At 29.8% G+C, this 17,987-nt stretch overlaps 1 protein-coding gene across 4 annotated transcripts in view; it reads left to right on the forward strand.

Moving 5' to 3' along the window:
• LOC143252918 (cGMP-dependent protein kinase, isozyme 2 forms cD4/T1/T3A/T3B-like) overlaps nucleotides 1-17,987 on the forward strand; it is a 132,529-nt gene that overhangs the window by 82,495 nt on the left and 32,047 nt on the right. For all 4 annotated transcript variants that reach the window (XM_076505783.1, XM_076505784.1, XM_076505786.1 and 1 more), the window contains exons 8-12: nucleotides 2,823-2,917; nucleotides 3,790-3,861; nucleotides 6,631-6,711; nucleotides 10,070-10,157; nucleotides 14,410-14,549. In XM_076505783.1, the coding sequence (XP_076361898.1) occupies nucleotides 2,823-2,917; nucleotides 3,790-3,861; nucleotides 6,631-6,711; nucleotides 10,070-10,157; nucleotides 14,410-14,549 (476 nt within the window). The remainder of the gene's footprint in view (nucleotides 1-2,822; nucleotides 2,918-3,789; nucleotides 3,862-6,630; nucleotides 6,712-10,069; nucleotides 10,158-14,409; nucleotides 14,550-17,987) is intronic.

Consider the following 17,987-nt stretch of genomic DNA (forward strand, 5'->3'; position numbering starts at 1 on the left):
TTAGTTCTCTACTGGTCCTGGAATAGTTAGTTCACACCCTGTTCTATCCAATATTCAAAACCAACTGTTCCATTTCTCTTTAACATTTACTTTCCAGTTTTTTTGGATACCAGGCTGCATTGGTATTCATGGGAATGAGCTTGCTGACACTGCAGCTAAATGTGTCTGCTCTGGCACTATCACTACTGTGCCTGTTTCATACATTGACTGTGGTCCTGTATTCAAGACTTGGTTCTGTGCAAATTGGCAGTCAACTTAGAATGAGAAATGTGAAAACAATCTTTTCCAAATAAAACCCTCTATTACACTTTGGTTGTCTTGCTTCCATAATGATTGGAAAGAGGAATCTGTTCTAACTAGACTAAGCATTGTTCACAGTTTTTTAACTCGTCATTTTCTTTCATCTGAGAGTGATGTACCAATGTGTTGTCTGTATAATAATGAGATCCAATAAGCCACATTTTACTGTCTTGCCATTGTTACGACTCTCAACGATGGCACCATTTTAAACATATTGCGTACCAAGACTTATCCATAACTTTAGACAATGATTGGCAATGGTGATGCTGCCACCTTAGAAATGTTTTTAGTTTTTAAAGTCCATTATTCTTTTAATGCTATTTAAGTTTTTTAGTTTATACATTAAAATTTTTTTTAGTGTGATTCTATTTTAAGAATCAAATGACATCTAGTTCAATTTGAAATTAGAAAATGGCCGTAACATCAAATAACTCAAAACCTGGACGGGAAGGCCAATTTCAGGTGACTGATGCTGCTGTTTGAACTATCCATTAGTCATTCTAGATAGTTATAATTAAAGTTTTGCTACAAGTCTTTTAAAACTCTTATTACTTTCTATAAATGGCTGTAACATCAAATAACTTGAAACCAGGACTAGAAAGGCCAACTTCAGGTGACCAATGTTGCTGTTTTAACTATCCGTTAGTTATCCTGGCAAGTTATAATAATTAAAATTTTGCAACAAGTCTTTTAAAACTCATATTACTTTACTATCTGTAATTAGCCATAACATCAAATTACTCGAAACCAGGACTGGAAAGGTCAACTTCAGGTGACTAATGGACAGTAATGGTGGTTTGTGAACATACCTATTAGTCTTCCTGGCAAGTTATGATAGAGTTATGCTACAGAAAGTCTTTTACAACTTGTATTACTGTAGTTTTTCTCTTACTGCTGTAGACTAGATGTAAAAATTGGATTTAATGTTATTTATGTTTTTAATTCAAAAATTAAACTTTGATTAATTTTACCTTAATATCCTGTTATGAATTTTAATAATTTTAATTCTAACCTTTTACCAGACGTTTGGTAAAAACGTTGCTTTGCACTATAAAACATCAACCCAATAATATATGTCAAACTGACACTGATGTCATTATATCTGATGCAAGGTGCTCATATACTTTCTTTGATAAATAGTTACTGTATGTATCACTAGTGGTTTGAGACATTACTTTGGTGAAAGAACAATGAGTATTTCTTATAGACTTTCACCAATGCCAGTGATGTCAAGGCTTTGAAGCTTTCTTAACTTTGCCAGTGAATGAAGCTGACATGGTCTAAAATGAGCTTAAGCTATGATACCACTTTTAAGTCATAACATATATAGTCTTCATTTATCATCAAATCCATTCTTATTTATCCAAAGCAAATAATAATTCATTGGATTCAATGACTTACATAATCATTATTTTTCATAAACCTAATTTTGATTCTAAAGATGCCAAGAGAACTTATAATGCACAGCTTAGGTGATCCAGTAACATGAAATTCCTTAGGTGAGTAGATATTTTGAGCTCTAGACTCTAGAACTTTAATTAAAGTACTTGGTGATGGATTTAATACCAGACACATGGTTTACTTTCAAAGGAATGTTTCAAAATATCATAGAAAAAGACAGTTTCATATGGTGCATGTTGTGTTTTTCTTCTGTGTTTTCATATTCATTGGGCTTTTATTTCTTCAGCATGCTCCTCATAGTATAATTAGGTTTCATTAGATGAGTTGAAATGTGTCATACATTTACTATTAATACATCTCCATTGAACATTTCTCAAAGAGAGTACTTCAGCTCTTTTTATTAAGGTGTCATGACATCATTTAGCTGGCTATGGCAGCTGCTGAAATAATGAAGTAAAAAAAACATATTTTGAACCTGATATCACAGCTGACTTCTGTAACATGACTTAATTTATCTCAGATAGATTTCTAAAAAATTATGAAATGATAATAGATTGTTTGGGGTGTAATGATCTTGAACAATTGCAAAATATACATGATTTCTAGGTGCAGCTGCTTTTTAAAAATATTCTACGAATTTTAAAGTTGTAAACAACATCCAAACAGTAATTGGTGAAAGGTTTACACAATGTGTTTCTAATCAGGAGATAATAAATATGGACTGTAGTAACTTGTGAATTTGAATATTTTTCAAAGTATCTGTAATTCTGAAGGAATTATTGAATAGATCTTAGTGGTATCAAGATGGTTAACAAGACATCTGAAGTATATCAATATTTGTTCTGAGATTTATCTGGCATTTCATCTATATCTAGGGATCATGTAAAAGAAATTCAAATTTTAAACAGATGTTGCATTTTTATGATTATTGCCTTCTGATCTAGTTAGTGTGTCATTTATTAACTATGTATTTTTGCCTTGATATTTAATTTTGATCTTATTTTAAAGTTAGGTGTATCAATGACTGAAATATGACAAAAGTGATTCTGTCTAAAATATATATATTTACTTTTAGTAATTTTATTAAAGCTGTGCATCTGTATTCATATGTGTGTTTTCAGGTGAAAGTAACTATGAAGATTTCAGATTCAGATGAAGAAAGATTTATCCGGTGCTTGGAGTATGGAGATTTTTTTGGTGAAAAAGCTCTTCAAGGGTAAAAATGGATGTTTTTCCAAAGTCAACATAAGCAGTGGTTCTATTGTCAGGTTTAGACATTATACCTATATATGAAAAATTAATGGATGTGAGTGAGATTATTAAATGATAATTATTTTTTTATTAACTATTTGTGATTAATAAACATGAAGCTATAGCTACTGGAGTATATACAAATGAGTTGTTTAATTTATACAACAGGTCATTGCATTACACTTTTTCATATTTTATAGTAGTATATAAACTTTAAAATACATATATAAATATGCACTTTTGCTTAGTTTTTTTCCATCTTACTAAAATATTTTAAATAAGAATTTTTGTAGCCACTAGACAAATACAGTCATTTAAGTTGTTTATAATTATTGGCTATTAATTAAGACTAGTAATTCTAGTTGCACTTACATTGATTATATGTTGATAATAGTAAAGTACAAAAGTTTTGAAGGCCAGTGTATTACTAAGCTTTGTAGATGCAATTATAGGATATTTACTATTTAGTGAGGAACCTATTGAACAGAATAGTTAATTCAAAGAAATTCAACAACAAGAATGTCAGCAGTAGGGAAGTTTTGATTTTATTAATTTCAGCATTTTGATCGACAGTATTGATTCATCATCCAGTAAAAGTTAGTCAGAATATTAACTAAAGATGATTGATACTATAGGCTGAAACATTTTAATTATTGAAATCAGAACTTTCCTAAATGTAGAAGTTGCAGTTATTGTTTGAATGTATGCAAGTGCAATTGTTTGTATTGTAAATTTAATACTTGAGCTTTAACCTAACTAGAATATTTTAATGTATTCTGTGAATGTTGCTCAAAAACATTTGTGATTACTAATAGCCATAATATTTTTTCTCTGTAGAGAAGATGTGCGTACAGCTAACATCATTGCTGATGATCCTGAGGGAGTGACTTGTTTAGTTATAGACAGGGAGTAAGTAAAGTTGAATGTGCTTTAGTAACATTATTTCATCATGTGATAAGTGTATATTTGTACATGCTACCATTCCAATCACTTAAAATTATCTTTATATACATATTACATATTATGTTTATAAATAATACATTTACATGTATAGTCAAATTTACTTTATTCATATTGGGAACATTTGTTTCATCTTGTAACATTCTATATCATAACTTAATAAAATTCTCATAGTCTGCTTTTTCAAATTTAGTCCTTTTCTAATAAGCCATTTTTATGGTTAAGTATTTCTTTTCTAAAATCGGATTTCATAGTTAAATATTTTGATATGATATTTGCTACTTATTATTGTATTAAAATACAAGTTTGATGTTATCATTTAATATATCTTGTAATACTTGGAATTAACAGCCTGTTTGTTGTCAAGTGAGATTAATATTATTAAACCTGTATTAATACATGAAATAAACAATATCAAGTTTTTTTATTTAGTTCCACTTGGTATGTGTTTTTGTAATATCTTGCATTTAAGTAAAATACTTTCTGCATTTACATGTGGTGTTAAAAGGTTCCAGGAATGTTTATGCCATCTCATCATTCTGATTCCAAATGTAGAATAAGGTAGAGAATTAAACCATTTTAAGTATGCAAGATCTGGGAAAATTTTCAGATTTGTGTAGACATGATAATTCTTACAGTTTGGGAAAAGTACCTGAACATCTAGATCTTGAGATAGCACAAAAATGATACTGGTCTTAAAAGTCTGACATTTATCACTATAATGCTTTCATAAGAAATATAGATCAAAGTAGATGTAAAGATGACTTTAATTCAATGAATTAAGTTCTTTTTATTTGTGATGACAGAGTTAGTATGAAGATTATGAATAGTAAAGTTGGTTCAGATATGGGGTACACAAGAATAATTTGCCAATAATATGCTAAAACTAATATTTTAATTTTCCATGATACACATAGTATCTTTGAAGTGTAAAAGGCATTTAACATTTCTTAGTTCTTTCAGATTTTGGTTCATTCTAATTACTGCAGTGGAAGTAGAAGTTTGGTAGAAGTTTTATGTTAATCCTTTCATGATGGGTCAGGGTCAAAGGCCATGCCATCGCATTTGTTGATCTGCATTCAACATTTTATTGAACTACTGTTTTATGAATTTATGTCAGTATGTTTGGAATCAAGTTGTAGATTATAGTTCAAACTGTAATATTATATATTATTTAATTTCTTAATTTAACAGTAAATATTAAAATAATACATTTTAAGACAGATTTTAGTGAGTCATGTGGTATGTTAAATACATTTAGTGAGTCACGTGGTATGTTAAGTACAACACTGTTTGAAATTAGGTGTTTGTCAAAATACTAAGTCTATAGTTTTGTACAAATTAGGAATTCAAATTACCAACAATAACAAGCTATTTTAACCTGTGAAAAGGATCCAAGTTTTCAAGGAGGTAGGTTGTGTCTTTAGTCTGCTCAAAGTTTTATACTTTCATTAAAATATAAATACAGCTTAGTTACTAAGCTTAATAAATTATAGTGGAATTCTATGGTATCAGTATCAACAACTGAGTACAAAGGTTATAGTGAGAAAAGATAATTGTTTTCTTTACTTCTTGATTTATTTTACTACGTTTTAAGAAAAATAAGTTTTTAATAATTTATTTTTAAATAGTAATAATTTATATACATTTATATAATTTATAATTGAAATATGACTATATATTACAAAATACTAGTCCACTGAAACAAAACCAAGATGGTAGAGTAAAGGTTAGTTTTGGGTTACTGGATATGTTTGTACTACCATTTTTGGAAATATTTTGAGTGTTCTTCATGTTGCATAGTTGCGTTTTGTAATAAAAAATATCAGTTGGGAGGTTTGAATACTCAGATTATTATTTCTGGTATGTAGGCAAATTAAGTCTCTCCTGTCCTATCTCTGAGATCTAGTGCTGTACAACAATACAGGAGTCCTTATTCCTTGTGAGATGGAGACCTATTCATTTCATTGGTAATCCTGGACATTCTGGAGAGAATTTATATATTTTTTTTCCTGTGTCTTGTTTTATTATGGTGGTTTTTTTATCCCCCTGTGGGATAGTAGTAAGTTTAAATACTTGCAATGTGGAATCCAGAGTTTGATTCCCTATAGTAAACACTGCAGATAGCCCAACATTACTTTGCTTTAACAGAACAAACTTACATGACAAAATGTTGTTCTAAACAATTGTAACAAGAATATCCTTTAAAATAAATAAAAAAGGAGGTCACTTTGAGATAAGCTGCTTCTGACATGTTTTATTCAATTGGTTCATTGAAAGTGTGATGTTTTGGGTCTTTCCCCTGTTGCTTTTGAACCTGTATCTTACTTGATGGCTGGAAAGTCTAGGACCAAAAATTTTTCTTTCTATCGACAAACATTGTGGTTCATACAGGTTTATTGCTCAGTTATGTGAAGGGACAGCTATGACTTCCCTCACTGCCAATATTATATTGACACATTCATGATCTATGTAGATATCTTATGTATAGATAATGCCCTCATCAACAGGAGCAAGTGAGAAGAAATCAGACCAATGCTTAGATGGGCAAAGGAAAAAATCCTGGCAGTTAAATATTGGGTATTGTTCAAAATGCATTTTTTTGATTTAAGAAAATATTAACTTTTGTATTTTGTATGTGTAACCAAAAACAGTACTTTTTTAAAAATTAATTGGAAAATTATTTTTACCCTATTGTAATTTATTCCTTTGTCCTAGGTCTTTTAATCAGCTTATTAGCAACATTGATGAGATAAAGAGGAAGAGATATGATGAAGAAGAAGCTATGGCACGTAAAATGTTAGTAGTCTCACATTATTAAATATGCCATATCTTTTAACAGATTAAGATAAAGGAGAAATAGATTTTCACCTTATATATAATTTTTCAAAACAATAGTACAGTAGGGCCACCTGTAACATAACACAACTGTAAAATATTTCATGAAGTAAACCTATATGAGTAAGTTGGCAACAGATTTATTTTTAATGTAATTTTAACATAATTTGAAGCAAAATGTAAATGTAACTATATTATTTATAGTAATATATTATCCTAAACATTACAGTGGTTGAACACATATAACATATTAATGTCTTAGATTTTAAGCCTGGCGTAGCTAGGTAGTTATGCTGTTTGACTCGCAGCCTGTGGGTTACTTGTTTGAATCCCTGTCCCACCAAACATGTCCATCCTTTCAGACATTGGGGAGCTATAATGTGATGGTAAATTCTACTATTCATTGGTGAAAAAGTAGCCAAAGAGTTGGCAGTGGGTGGTGATGACTAGATATATTTCCTCTCATCCTTCACTGCTAAATTAGAGATGGCTAGTCCTCATGTAGCTTTTTGCATAATTCAAAACAAACCACACCAAACTTTTAATGTTAAAAATATTTGTAGATTTAAGAAGACTTGTTTTTATTTATAATTAAAGGAGTACAACATTAAAATCTTACCTAATATATAGTAATTAAAAACGGGGACTTACCCTAAAATGACTATGCATATTTTGGTGTCTGTGGCACTATCCTTAGAAGTAATGATAAAAGCAAGATTAGGACTTGTATATCCACATAATAATTTACATACCAAAATACCATCTAGACTTTAACCATCTAGAGTTACAACATATGTGTCTAGTACTTCATTATTTCTAGACCTGAACCAGTTTTCTTGTTTAATAAGATATCTTTATTTTAATTTCAACAGTTTCTCAGACTATGGGTCCATTATTTATATCCCATAACAACAACAACAGGTAAGAAACAGATGGCCTTTCACACTTTGGGCCATTGTTGCATTATAAAGGTAGCTCAAAGTTTGTGTGGTGGGTGCTGTTCACTAGCTACCTTCATTTTAGTGTTATAATTTTGGAATTAGGATGGCAAACCCAAATTCCCTTTTGAGTAGCTTAGCATGAATGTCTAAAAACAAACACACAAAATTTATTTTCAAACAAGTGTCATAATTACTGTGAGTTAAGTAGTATAAAGCAACTACACCCATAATTTGTTTTTTCTTAAATCTAACTAGATTCCTTATGTATGTACTTTTATGTATTTCACTGCTTCTTTGTGTAAAGAATACCTTAAAACTAAAGTTGTCCTTTTGTAAACAGATAATTTACCAGATAAAGTGTGAACAAATAAAGATGAGTCTGAAATAGAGGAAAAAGCTGTCAAAATCCACTTGATTTACACTATTGGTGGAAAGATATTATTTGTTAATAAAATATTTCAAATTCTTGCAACTCTTACAATTAAGTAATAATAAAACGTTTTATGAGAAGTAATTATTATACAATTATTAATGGGACTTATTAGAGTGAAATTTTTTTATTCGTTGCTAACAGGATGGTGGTTGAGGTAAGAGTAATATGTTAATGTTTTTATTTTTCCTATCAGGATGGTATGTGAAGCAAAAGTAATGTGCTAATATTTTTTGATTGTTTGTATATGGTGAGATTATAGAGTATGCTCATTTTTAATTCTTTGCTGTTAAGATTGTTGGTTAAGATAATAGAAACACACAGAAATGTTGTGGTGACCAGATATGAACCATTGTCATAGTAGCTATTACAGAATTAATTATTAATTAGTTACAAATTTAGTTTTTAATTATGAAGTTCTGATTTCTAATTTTTTATTATATTGTGTATTACTCCTTATTTATTAATTACATAAAAATTAATAACTACTAAATAATTTGATTTAGGCTTCTAATCATGACAATGGTAAGAGTAGTGTATTCATATTTCATTCTTGATTCAGAATGGTAACTGAAATAATACTAGTATACATATTTTTTAAATTTCTGGATGTAGTTGTGGTGGTTAAGATAAAAATAATGCATTAATCTTTATTTGTGGCTGTCTAAATTGTATCTAGTCCATTTTGTTGATTTTAGTTTTATATTTTATTATAATTTTCCGACTTTTGTTTAAAAGTATGTTGTTAATACACTTAATTCATTGGTTTATCTTAGTTATGGACTGTTTATTACAGGGTTTCTATTTTTGCATAATAGTTTTTATATTGAAAACTGTATAATGTATTTATGGTAAATATAAACATTGTTTCTGTGAGTGATAGAATAAAATATTTGAAAAACAACAAAACAAATCCACATGCATGTAGTCAAATACTTTTTTAAATATTAAGACATGCTTGCATTATGTCCAATGAATTACTTTACATATTTTACTGCATATGAAAAAAAAAATCAACCTTAAAACATCTGTGCATTGATATCATTTTGATTTTATTCTTCATTCCATGAATATATTGAAATAAATAATAAATATTCCTTTTTATTATAAATGAGTGTAAACACTGATAATTGAGTATTAAAATTCAGAATCAAGCAGCTTACTTATTACTTTCATCTTGCACAAATAGCCCTTGTGTAGCTTTGCATGAAAATTCGAACAAACTTTCATCTTATAGTTTGTATTACAATACTTATTTGCTTTGTCTCACAAAAACATTTTCATTTGAGTAGCTGTTTTTAAGTACATGAAATAACATGGGAATTTTGTGATATAATTTATGAACACTTGTAGTTATATTTTATCTGAACCTTTATGGTATATTAATGTAGAAACTTGTTCAGAAAGTTATTCTCAGATGAGCAATAGAAAAAGCAATTTAAAAGCATTTTTGCTAGTTGAAAAAAATGAATATTCCTATGGAAAAAAGGAAGGCTTTAGTATTTCAGTGCTACTTACCAGAGAAATATATACACTGTTAGAATACCTAGTTTTTTAAGAGTACAAAACTTCATTGCATATAGATGTTTCTTTCATGCATATAGTTCTGGGCTAGTTTTAGTTATAATTGTAGTCCTTCAGAAATCTTTCATATGTAATGATGCATTCATCATCTCCTGCAACATTAACAGAACAAAGAAATGGAAAGAAGATATTTTGTTTTGTACCAAGATATACAAATTCATAATGAGTATATATATTTGTGTTACTGCCAGAAATGATTTCTTTCTCTTTCTTTTTATTCCCTTTCACAAAAGCATTTATTAAAGAGATCAAGGTGCTAAGATTTTCAATCAATTAATTACCAATGAGTTTTTGTTGTGTGAATTAGATAAAAACAAATTATACATTAGATAGTAATTTTGACAGGAAATGCTATAATTTTCAGGATTAACCAAGAGTTTGCAGATCTTAAATTGACTAACCTTAGACTGGTAGCGACATTAGGAATTGGAGGCTTTGGACGAGTTGAGCTAGTAAGTGAAAAGAAAGCTGTTGTTATGCATTATATTTTAAAAATGTGTGAACTAATTGGTAAAACAACCAAAATACAAATTCATGATTTAATTTATTAGTTCAAGCCCTTATGCATGCAGATATATGATGGGTGCCTCTTTTGAAATTATTCAGTAATTGATAAAGTTATAGAAATTTCTTTTTTTATAATACTTTGAAATGAGCTGTCAAAATATATCCTTTTTTATCTGTTTTATGTTTAGTTGTTCTTCAAATTGAAATTTTTACACTATTAAAAATATTAATTCTATTAAAAAAGTAGATTTAGAATATGAAGACTAGTTGGCATCTCATCGTGTGCTTTTATTGAGAAAATGCTTTCTTGGCGATATCTCTATGTTAACATTGATGCATTTCACCATAGAAAGAACTTTGTTGCATATGCATTATATCTCTTTTGCATTTTTCTTGGTTGTTTTAGAACATTTATTCAACATATTTATCTTTACAATGTTTACATTCTCTGAAGTTACTGAGCCAACGGGTTTGTTTTTGTCTTGGAAAAAATTGTTTGTTCAAAACGTTGCCAAGTAAATAAATTACTACAGTAGTTTTTAAACAATATTTTCTTTTCTGAAAGATAACCTTCACATTTTTTTCTAGTTATTTACTTTGATAGTTTGAAAAGAGGCTATAAATAAATGACTAAAAGGAACTAATACAAGCTCTTAAAAAATTTAATTAGAAAAGGCTATTTATAATAACAGTTACTCAGAAAGTATGAAAATTAAGTAAAGCTACACCCAGTATGATGTTACAAGAAAAAATTAGCAGATTGATGCAAAATAAAAACAAATTTAGTTATTTTGTTAGAAATTTATAAAAAAAAAAAAAAAAAAATTTAATTTTAGCTCATCAAACGCACCTAAAATAACTAGGTAAGTTTTATCTTATGAAATTATAATTTTTACTTGAGAATTTTTAATCAATATTGAAACTAAACAAATAGAACATAACTAAATAGTTATTTAGAATATAAATTATTTTCAGTTACTAAAAATATTTTAAAAAACGTGAATACTTATTGCTACTTGATTTAAAAATGAAACCCTTTTAAACAATTTTATTACTTTAAAAAAGAGATAAGGTTCCAAAATGGTTTTGTATACTAAAGTTTTATTTATGAATGAATTAATAAACACAAACAGTTTGTGAACAATAAACTGTTTTTGCAGAAAAAATATTTGATTACTGTGAAGTTTGAATGTTGTTGTTTTTTGTATAAAGAAAATAGTAATATTTCATTGCTAGGCAGGTTCTTTTTATGATGAAATGTATCAATGTTAATATGGATATATCTCTTAGGAAGCATTTCCTTAATAAAGCATAAAATAATATGCCATCTAGTTTTTTTTTTTGTTTTTTTTGGTTAATAGAGTAAATGCTCTTTTTGGTATGAAAAAATTCAATTTCAAGAACAGCAATATAAGAGAGATAAATAAAGGATATATTTTTATAGTGTAATTCAAAATATTGTAAGAGTAAATTGTAAATGAAGGGTGTTTTTAGATAAGGTTGAATATTTGTATTTGTATTATATTTTTCATGCATATATTAGTAGTCATTTTGGAATAATTATTAAACAGATTTTTCTTCACAGTATTAAAAGATGTATTTCCAATTTATTTTGAATTTACTGAATGATTAGCAGTTACAGATCTTTAAATTACACAGAATAGTGTTGCTTTAAAATGTCTGAATGATGTGAAAGTAACACTGGTTTAGCTATAATCTATTTATTTTGTAACTTGAGTGGGAAATGTAAATATTTGATATCCTTTAAAACTTAGATACAAGCATTATATATTTATACCATGCATTGCTTATTTTATATCTTCTATTGTAAAGCATGTGGATTGATTTTATGTAATCAGTTAAAGTATGCTAAAAAGAAAACACTTTACCAATATTATTACAGTGAAAAGGGCTTCAGTGATGAATCATCATTCAGCAAGAACCATTTTGCTTTGAACAATTAACTTAGAAGCCTGTGCTACTCTTCAGTGTCCTTTTCTGGTTCATTTGTCTTATTATAAGAAGCTTTATAAATTCCTACCTATGGTTATTGATTTAATTACATGTATATGTGTATGTGTATTAAAGTAAAAGAGGTATAGAACCTTCTGAACAATGAAACTCAATTATCTGTGAAAAAATTAACAAAAACGACAGGCTTACTCTTCTATGTTGGATGATGAAATATCATATTTCATCAAAACGTACTGAGTCATCCATTTTCAGTTACAATGTTTTGACTTGCCTATATGTATGGAGTAGATAATTCTTCTATAATCACTGTCCTTGTTGTCTCTTAATATAAATCAAACTTATTATCATGAAAATAATTTGCATTATATTTCATTTTTCATTTTGGGATTTAAATGTTTACAATTTTCCTATAAAAGAGCAAAAATAAACTGTGCCAATGTAAGCATTAGAATAATGGCACTTCTGGTATGACCAACATGTTTTTAAATACCTAAAAATAACTAAATTAAATCATTTAATATATGTTGTTTTTATAATTTTTTATCTAAAGTGAAATAAAAAAAAAAGCACATTAGTTACTAATACCTTGCATTGATATCGAAAACATTTTACTGTGAACTTTACATTTAGTTTCTATAACTATAATGTATGGCATATTATTGATTATGTTTATTTATAAGTTATCTTTGAGTCCCACAAGTACATGTATGATCAAGTGTTTTGATCATAAATAAGATTACCTGAGAAACAATGATTTAAATTGTAATAGTATAACCTGTCTGTACTCATGTTAACATAAAAAATGTAACAAAATGTGTCTGTTAATTTTGTATACTCAAAATGTGAAATTATGCTTTGTTTTGGCATAAATCATACTTAATATTCATTGATGCTTATACTTAGGAAAGCTAGTAAGATTTATGGTAGCTAAAATAATATTGCCTTTTTTCCAGTTGTTACTTTTAGAATACAATGCATATAAAATGAAGTTTTAGATTTAATTACAATGTGTTTTGTAAATCTCATGGATGTATAACAGGTGAAAACCTACTATATTTTATATTTTATCATTGTATATATAACTTGAGTGAAAATATATTTGATTACATGTTTTAGATAATTTATTTCTGTGTGTGTGCGTGAAGTGAAATTTGTGAACAGGACTTCAGTGGTAATAAATTTGCATAATTCCTCATGTCTAGCTGAGATTTATGGCAATTTTATAAAGGTGATATTTTCTTGGCTGCACTTTCTATGTCATACCTAGCAGTAAAGATCTTGGAGTAGAGGTTTTTTTACAACTTAGTATTAGTCATGAGTTAACTTTTTACTGAATAAGCAAAAGTGGTAATGATAACTGATGTACGTAATCTAGAATTATGGAATACTGATCTAGGACTTTGGTCTAATCTGACAGAGTAGTATATACATGATCCATTCTGGTCGCATTAGCCCTTTCTGAATTAGAAGGATGGCACTGATATCCCTTTGTTTTTTTCTGTATCAAATTGAAATACTGAATCAACCTGTGCTATGAAATTGACGTAAGTATTCTAACTGAACCGATATTTATACATTCTATGTAGGTAAAAGTTTTCATATCTGTGAAGCAATTTAACATTTAGTATTTTTCTTTACAAATTTCCCTAAATAATGAAAAAAATATTAATTTTTAAATATGTTTAAGTGAAAATTGTTGGAATGGAGATAGAACTAATATTTTTACTTAAATTTTGAAATATGATAAGTAGGTGTATATTTGACACCTGAAAGGTGCATACTGGTTGTAATAGGAATACATACATAATTCTCCATTTTTTTTATTAGCTCCAGTTCCAAAAGTTACACTATAGTTCAGAAGCTGACCAGTGTTTCAGTAAAGCTTGACACTTTTTTTTTGACATACAACAAAGATTTTTTGTTGCTTTATACAAGTCTTTCAATTTTAATTTTAAATACCACAGACATGGTTGTAAACTGGCAGTATATTGCAAATTATACATCACCAGTCATATATTTACATAGGTATATTGTACATTTGTAGATGGTGGCAACAGTCGCTTGTGATACTTCCTACTTTTTGTTGTCATTTTTTGATGTCTGATTATTTACAATTTTAAATAAGTTATTATAGGTTAAAATAACCTATTGTTGAATGTAGTGAAGTTTTCTTGCATAATTTTTAATATAAATTTACTCCTTTTGTATGTTGCTTTATTTCAGGTCCAAATATCCAACAATTCTTCTAGGTCTTTTGCTTTGAAGGTGATGAAGAAAGCACAGATAGTAGAGACACGGCAGCAGCAACATATCTTGTCAGAAAAAATCATAATGGAAGAGACAAATTGTGACTTTATAGTGAAGTAATATTGCATTTCAATTATAATACTATATCATATATCTTAAACTGCTAAACTTTATTTTTATAGTAGTCAAACTTTTGAATGCTTAGACATGCCACTTCACATCTGTTTGAGGTAGTTTATATTTTTTAATTATTTTAAGTACTAAACTTTGCTATTAAGGCCATTGCTTTGTAGTGTTAATAACAAAAATACCTGTTTGAACATGTTCCAATTAAATATAATCTAAGATATTTAAATTAGGGGAACTAAATTTAAGATTGATATTTTTGGAAGAAATTCTCAATTATACAACAGTTTTCTGAAGGCACAACATTATGAGCACTAGGTACCATGTTTAAGCTATCATAAACTCTATTTTTTATGAATTAATATGTTTTTCCTCATCAAGTTAAGAAAAGAAGTTCTAGGTTTTCTGTTTGAACTGCAAAATTTGAAAAAGTATAAACCAGTGTTGTAAAAAATGCTTTAATCAAAGTAAGCACCATTTGCTTCAACACAATTTTTCCGCTGTGTAACGATGCTATTTATGCCCCTGCTGTAGAAATCGGAGTTACCTATGGTCAATGAACTCCCTGAAAAATTCTTCTGTAGCTGCTTGGTTTTGAAAGTGTTTATTGTTCAAAAAGTTGTAAAAGTGCTTGAAAAAATGAAAATCTATAGGGGAAAAGTCTGGGGAATAAGGTGAATGAAGCAAAACCTTGATTGCCAATTCATTCAAATTTTGGAGCATCATCCTTGACACATTGTCATGAAGAAGAAGAGGGCCTTTTTGATTCATCAGAGCTGGTTGCTTGTCATGCAATGTTTGATGCATTTTGGCCAATTCTTGACAGTATTTTTTCACTGTAATTGGTTTCCCTTGATTCACAAAGTTCTAGGAATGATGCTGGCCACAGTTCATCATACAGTCACCATGACTTTTCTTTGGTGATACTTAGAATTTGAGAAATGCTTTGGGGCTGATTTGCAATTGAGCCATTGTGCAGATCATTTTGATTGTTGTACAGAACCCACTTTTCATCACATGTCACTATCCATTCAAGAAATGGATCATTTTGGTTCTGCAATAGCAGCATAGAGCAGGTCTCATAATACAAATTTTGGTGATTTTCAGTCAGCTCATGTGAAACTCCCTTATTCAACTTTTTTGTCTTCCCAATCACACTCAGTTGGTTAACAATGCTTTATTTGCTTGTGCCTAGCTTTTCTGCAAGTTCATTTATCATTGTGCAAGGATCTGTCTCAACTGCATTCCTTATTGTGTTTTCATCTAAGTATTGCTTCCTTCCACAACGTTCATGGTCTTTAAGACTTTCATCTCCATGTTGAAACCTTTGAAACCAATGTTGAACTGTACATTCAATAACAGATCCATGGTTGAATGCCTGGTTGATGTTCTGTGTAGTTTTGGTAGCTTTTCATCCAAGTTTAAAGTCATAGAGGAAAATCAAGTGAAAGTCCTTCTTGTTCATGCTGCCTTGGGGGTTGTGAAATTAACTCTGAGTGGAGTTGAAACAGGAGACAATTAAGACATCTTGTAAGTGACAAACGTTGAATTAAACCAACCACCCAACTATAAGTTACTCATTATTCAGATTCTAAGTCTCACCATTAGAATTCCAACACCTATTTCTTGACAACTTAATAGTGTGCAACAAGTCTTTAAGTAATCTATTAGACTTTTGCATACATGTTTATAACCCTTTGTGGTGGATTCCTGTATATGGTGAGGGGACCTCCCATTGAAGGTTCTATACTTTCTCTTCACCTCCTCTAGCATATGAACATCCACCCATGTCTTTACCATGTGTAATGATCCAGAAGAGGACCCTGGTGGTTTAGGGGCTAACCCCAACATGCCACTTTGGCCTTACATTCCTGTAAATGGGTGGCCTTGGGATGCCCCTCCTTCCCCAGGGACAATCAGCTGGACCTGTTGGGCTAGGGTCAACTGACTACCAGTGTTAGATATCCACAATGGATGTTGTGGACATTGTATCTAATGCTGGCATTTGGGAATGCTACTCACAAAACTGTGGTGTTACTGCAGTGACCTTGTTTTGCATTGTAGTGCATCCTTTCTTAGGGCTTCATGATGAGAGGGGTCAGTGTGCACTAACCCTTTATTCTATTCATTATGCAGACCCCAATCCATCAAAAACATAATAGTAAAACTGAAAGAAACAAAAACAGATAATTGGAAAATGACTGCATGTCAGTCATCAAGCATAAGGTTTATTGAGTAGCAGCTTCAGGTTGCCCTCAATCATCTGTTGAAGTAGATCACAGCAAACAGTTTTTTTTTCTCTACAAAAATTTGCATCCACTTTTGACTATAAGCAGACCTTTATTTTCCACATTTAGCAGCCTCTTGTCAAGTATACAAGGACACTTAACATCTTCTATGTCCTTTCTTCCACCTCTCGAGGAGTGGATAGATGTTTTATGCTAAAGATATATTGTGCTCCAGTTCAATCAAAACTGGATGCAGGTTTCTGGACTACAGATCTGCCAGGACTTTTTCATTGAAAATGTTGGACCCCATTCACCATCTGGGGCTTCAACTCTGCATAGCGGCTTTCAGCACTTTTCTAGTCCATAGCTTGTACACCAAATCTCATTATCCACCTCTTCACTTCTACTACTTGCAGCTTTATTTACTATATGTTTCAAAAGTTTGATTTTTACCACAGCATCCTATTTGGCTTTGTGTCTTCCTTCCTCAGTGGGCTATGCTTTTTTAGAATACAAGGTCTGCCATTTTTCCTTTTGGCCTTTGTGTTCAGATCCAGCTGGATCAATTGGGTCTGTTCTTGGATGATGTAGCTATTTTCATTGGTCAGCCCATCACACCATGGCTTTTACCACTTGACTTTTTTGAGTCAACTTAGGAAGGCAGGTACTCCCAGTTGAATGTGCTGTCTTTTGAACCATTCTTCCATTCCAACTTATATGGATGGTTTGAAATCAGGTGACTGTATAGGCTCTGCCATGGTTTATTGTGGTTCAATGGTTGCATGACAGCACCAATTTAGACAGTTTTTTTTCTGTGGGTTTATCCCTGATGCTGAACGGTGTCATTGGAGATGGTGACACTGTTCACCTTACCTGTATTTTTAAATTTTTAAGGACCATTTGTCTTTTTATTTCTATTTCAGTTTTTTACCTGCTTTTTGAATTTTTTTTAGTTAGTTTTACCTTGATTAATTTTTTGCAGTTTACAATGATTTTAGTTTTACTTGTTGTTTTGGTCAGATAGCCCAGTTGCACCAATAAATGCCAACCAACATGTTCACAAACACACTATTACATGAGTATATTTTAACATAGTCCAAACCAGATTTCAGTTTTATTTAGTTTAATCTATTAATTAAAAAGTGTATGTAATATTGGGAAAGAATATTACTCATGAAACTACATTTTTTTTGCTAAGTT

This window comes from Tachypleus tridentatus, chromosome 6, assembly GCF_004210375.1.
Source record: "Tachypleus tridentatus isolate NWPU-2018 chromosome 6, ASM421037v1, whole genome shotgun sequence".
Lineage (NCBI taxonomy): Eukaryota > Metazoa > Arthropoda > Merostomata > Xiphosura > Limulidae > Tachypleus > Tachypleus tridentatus.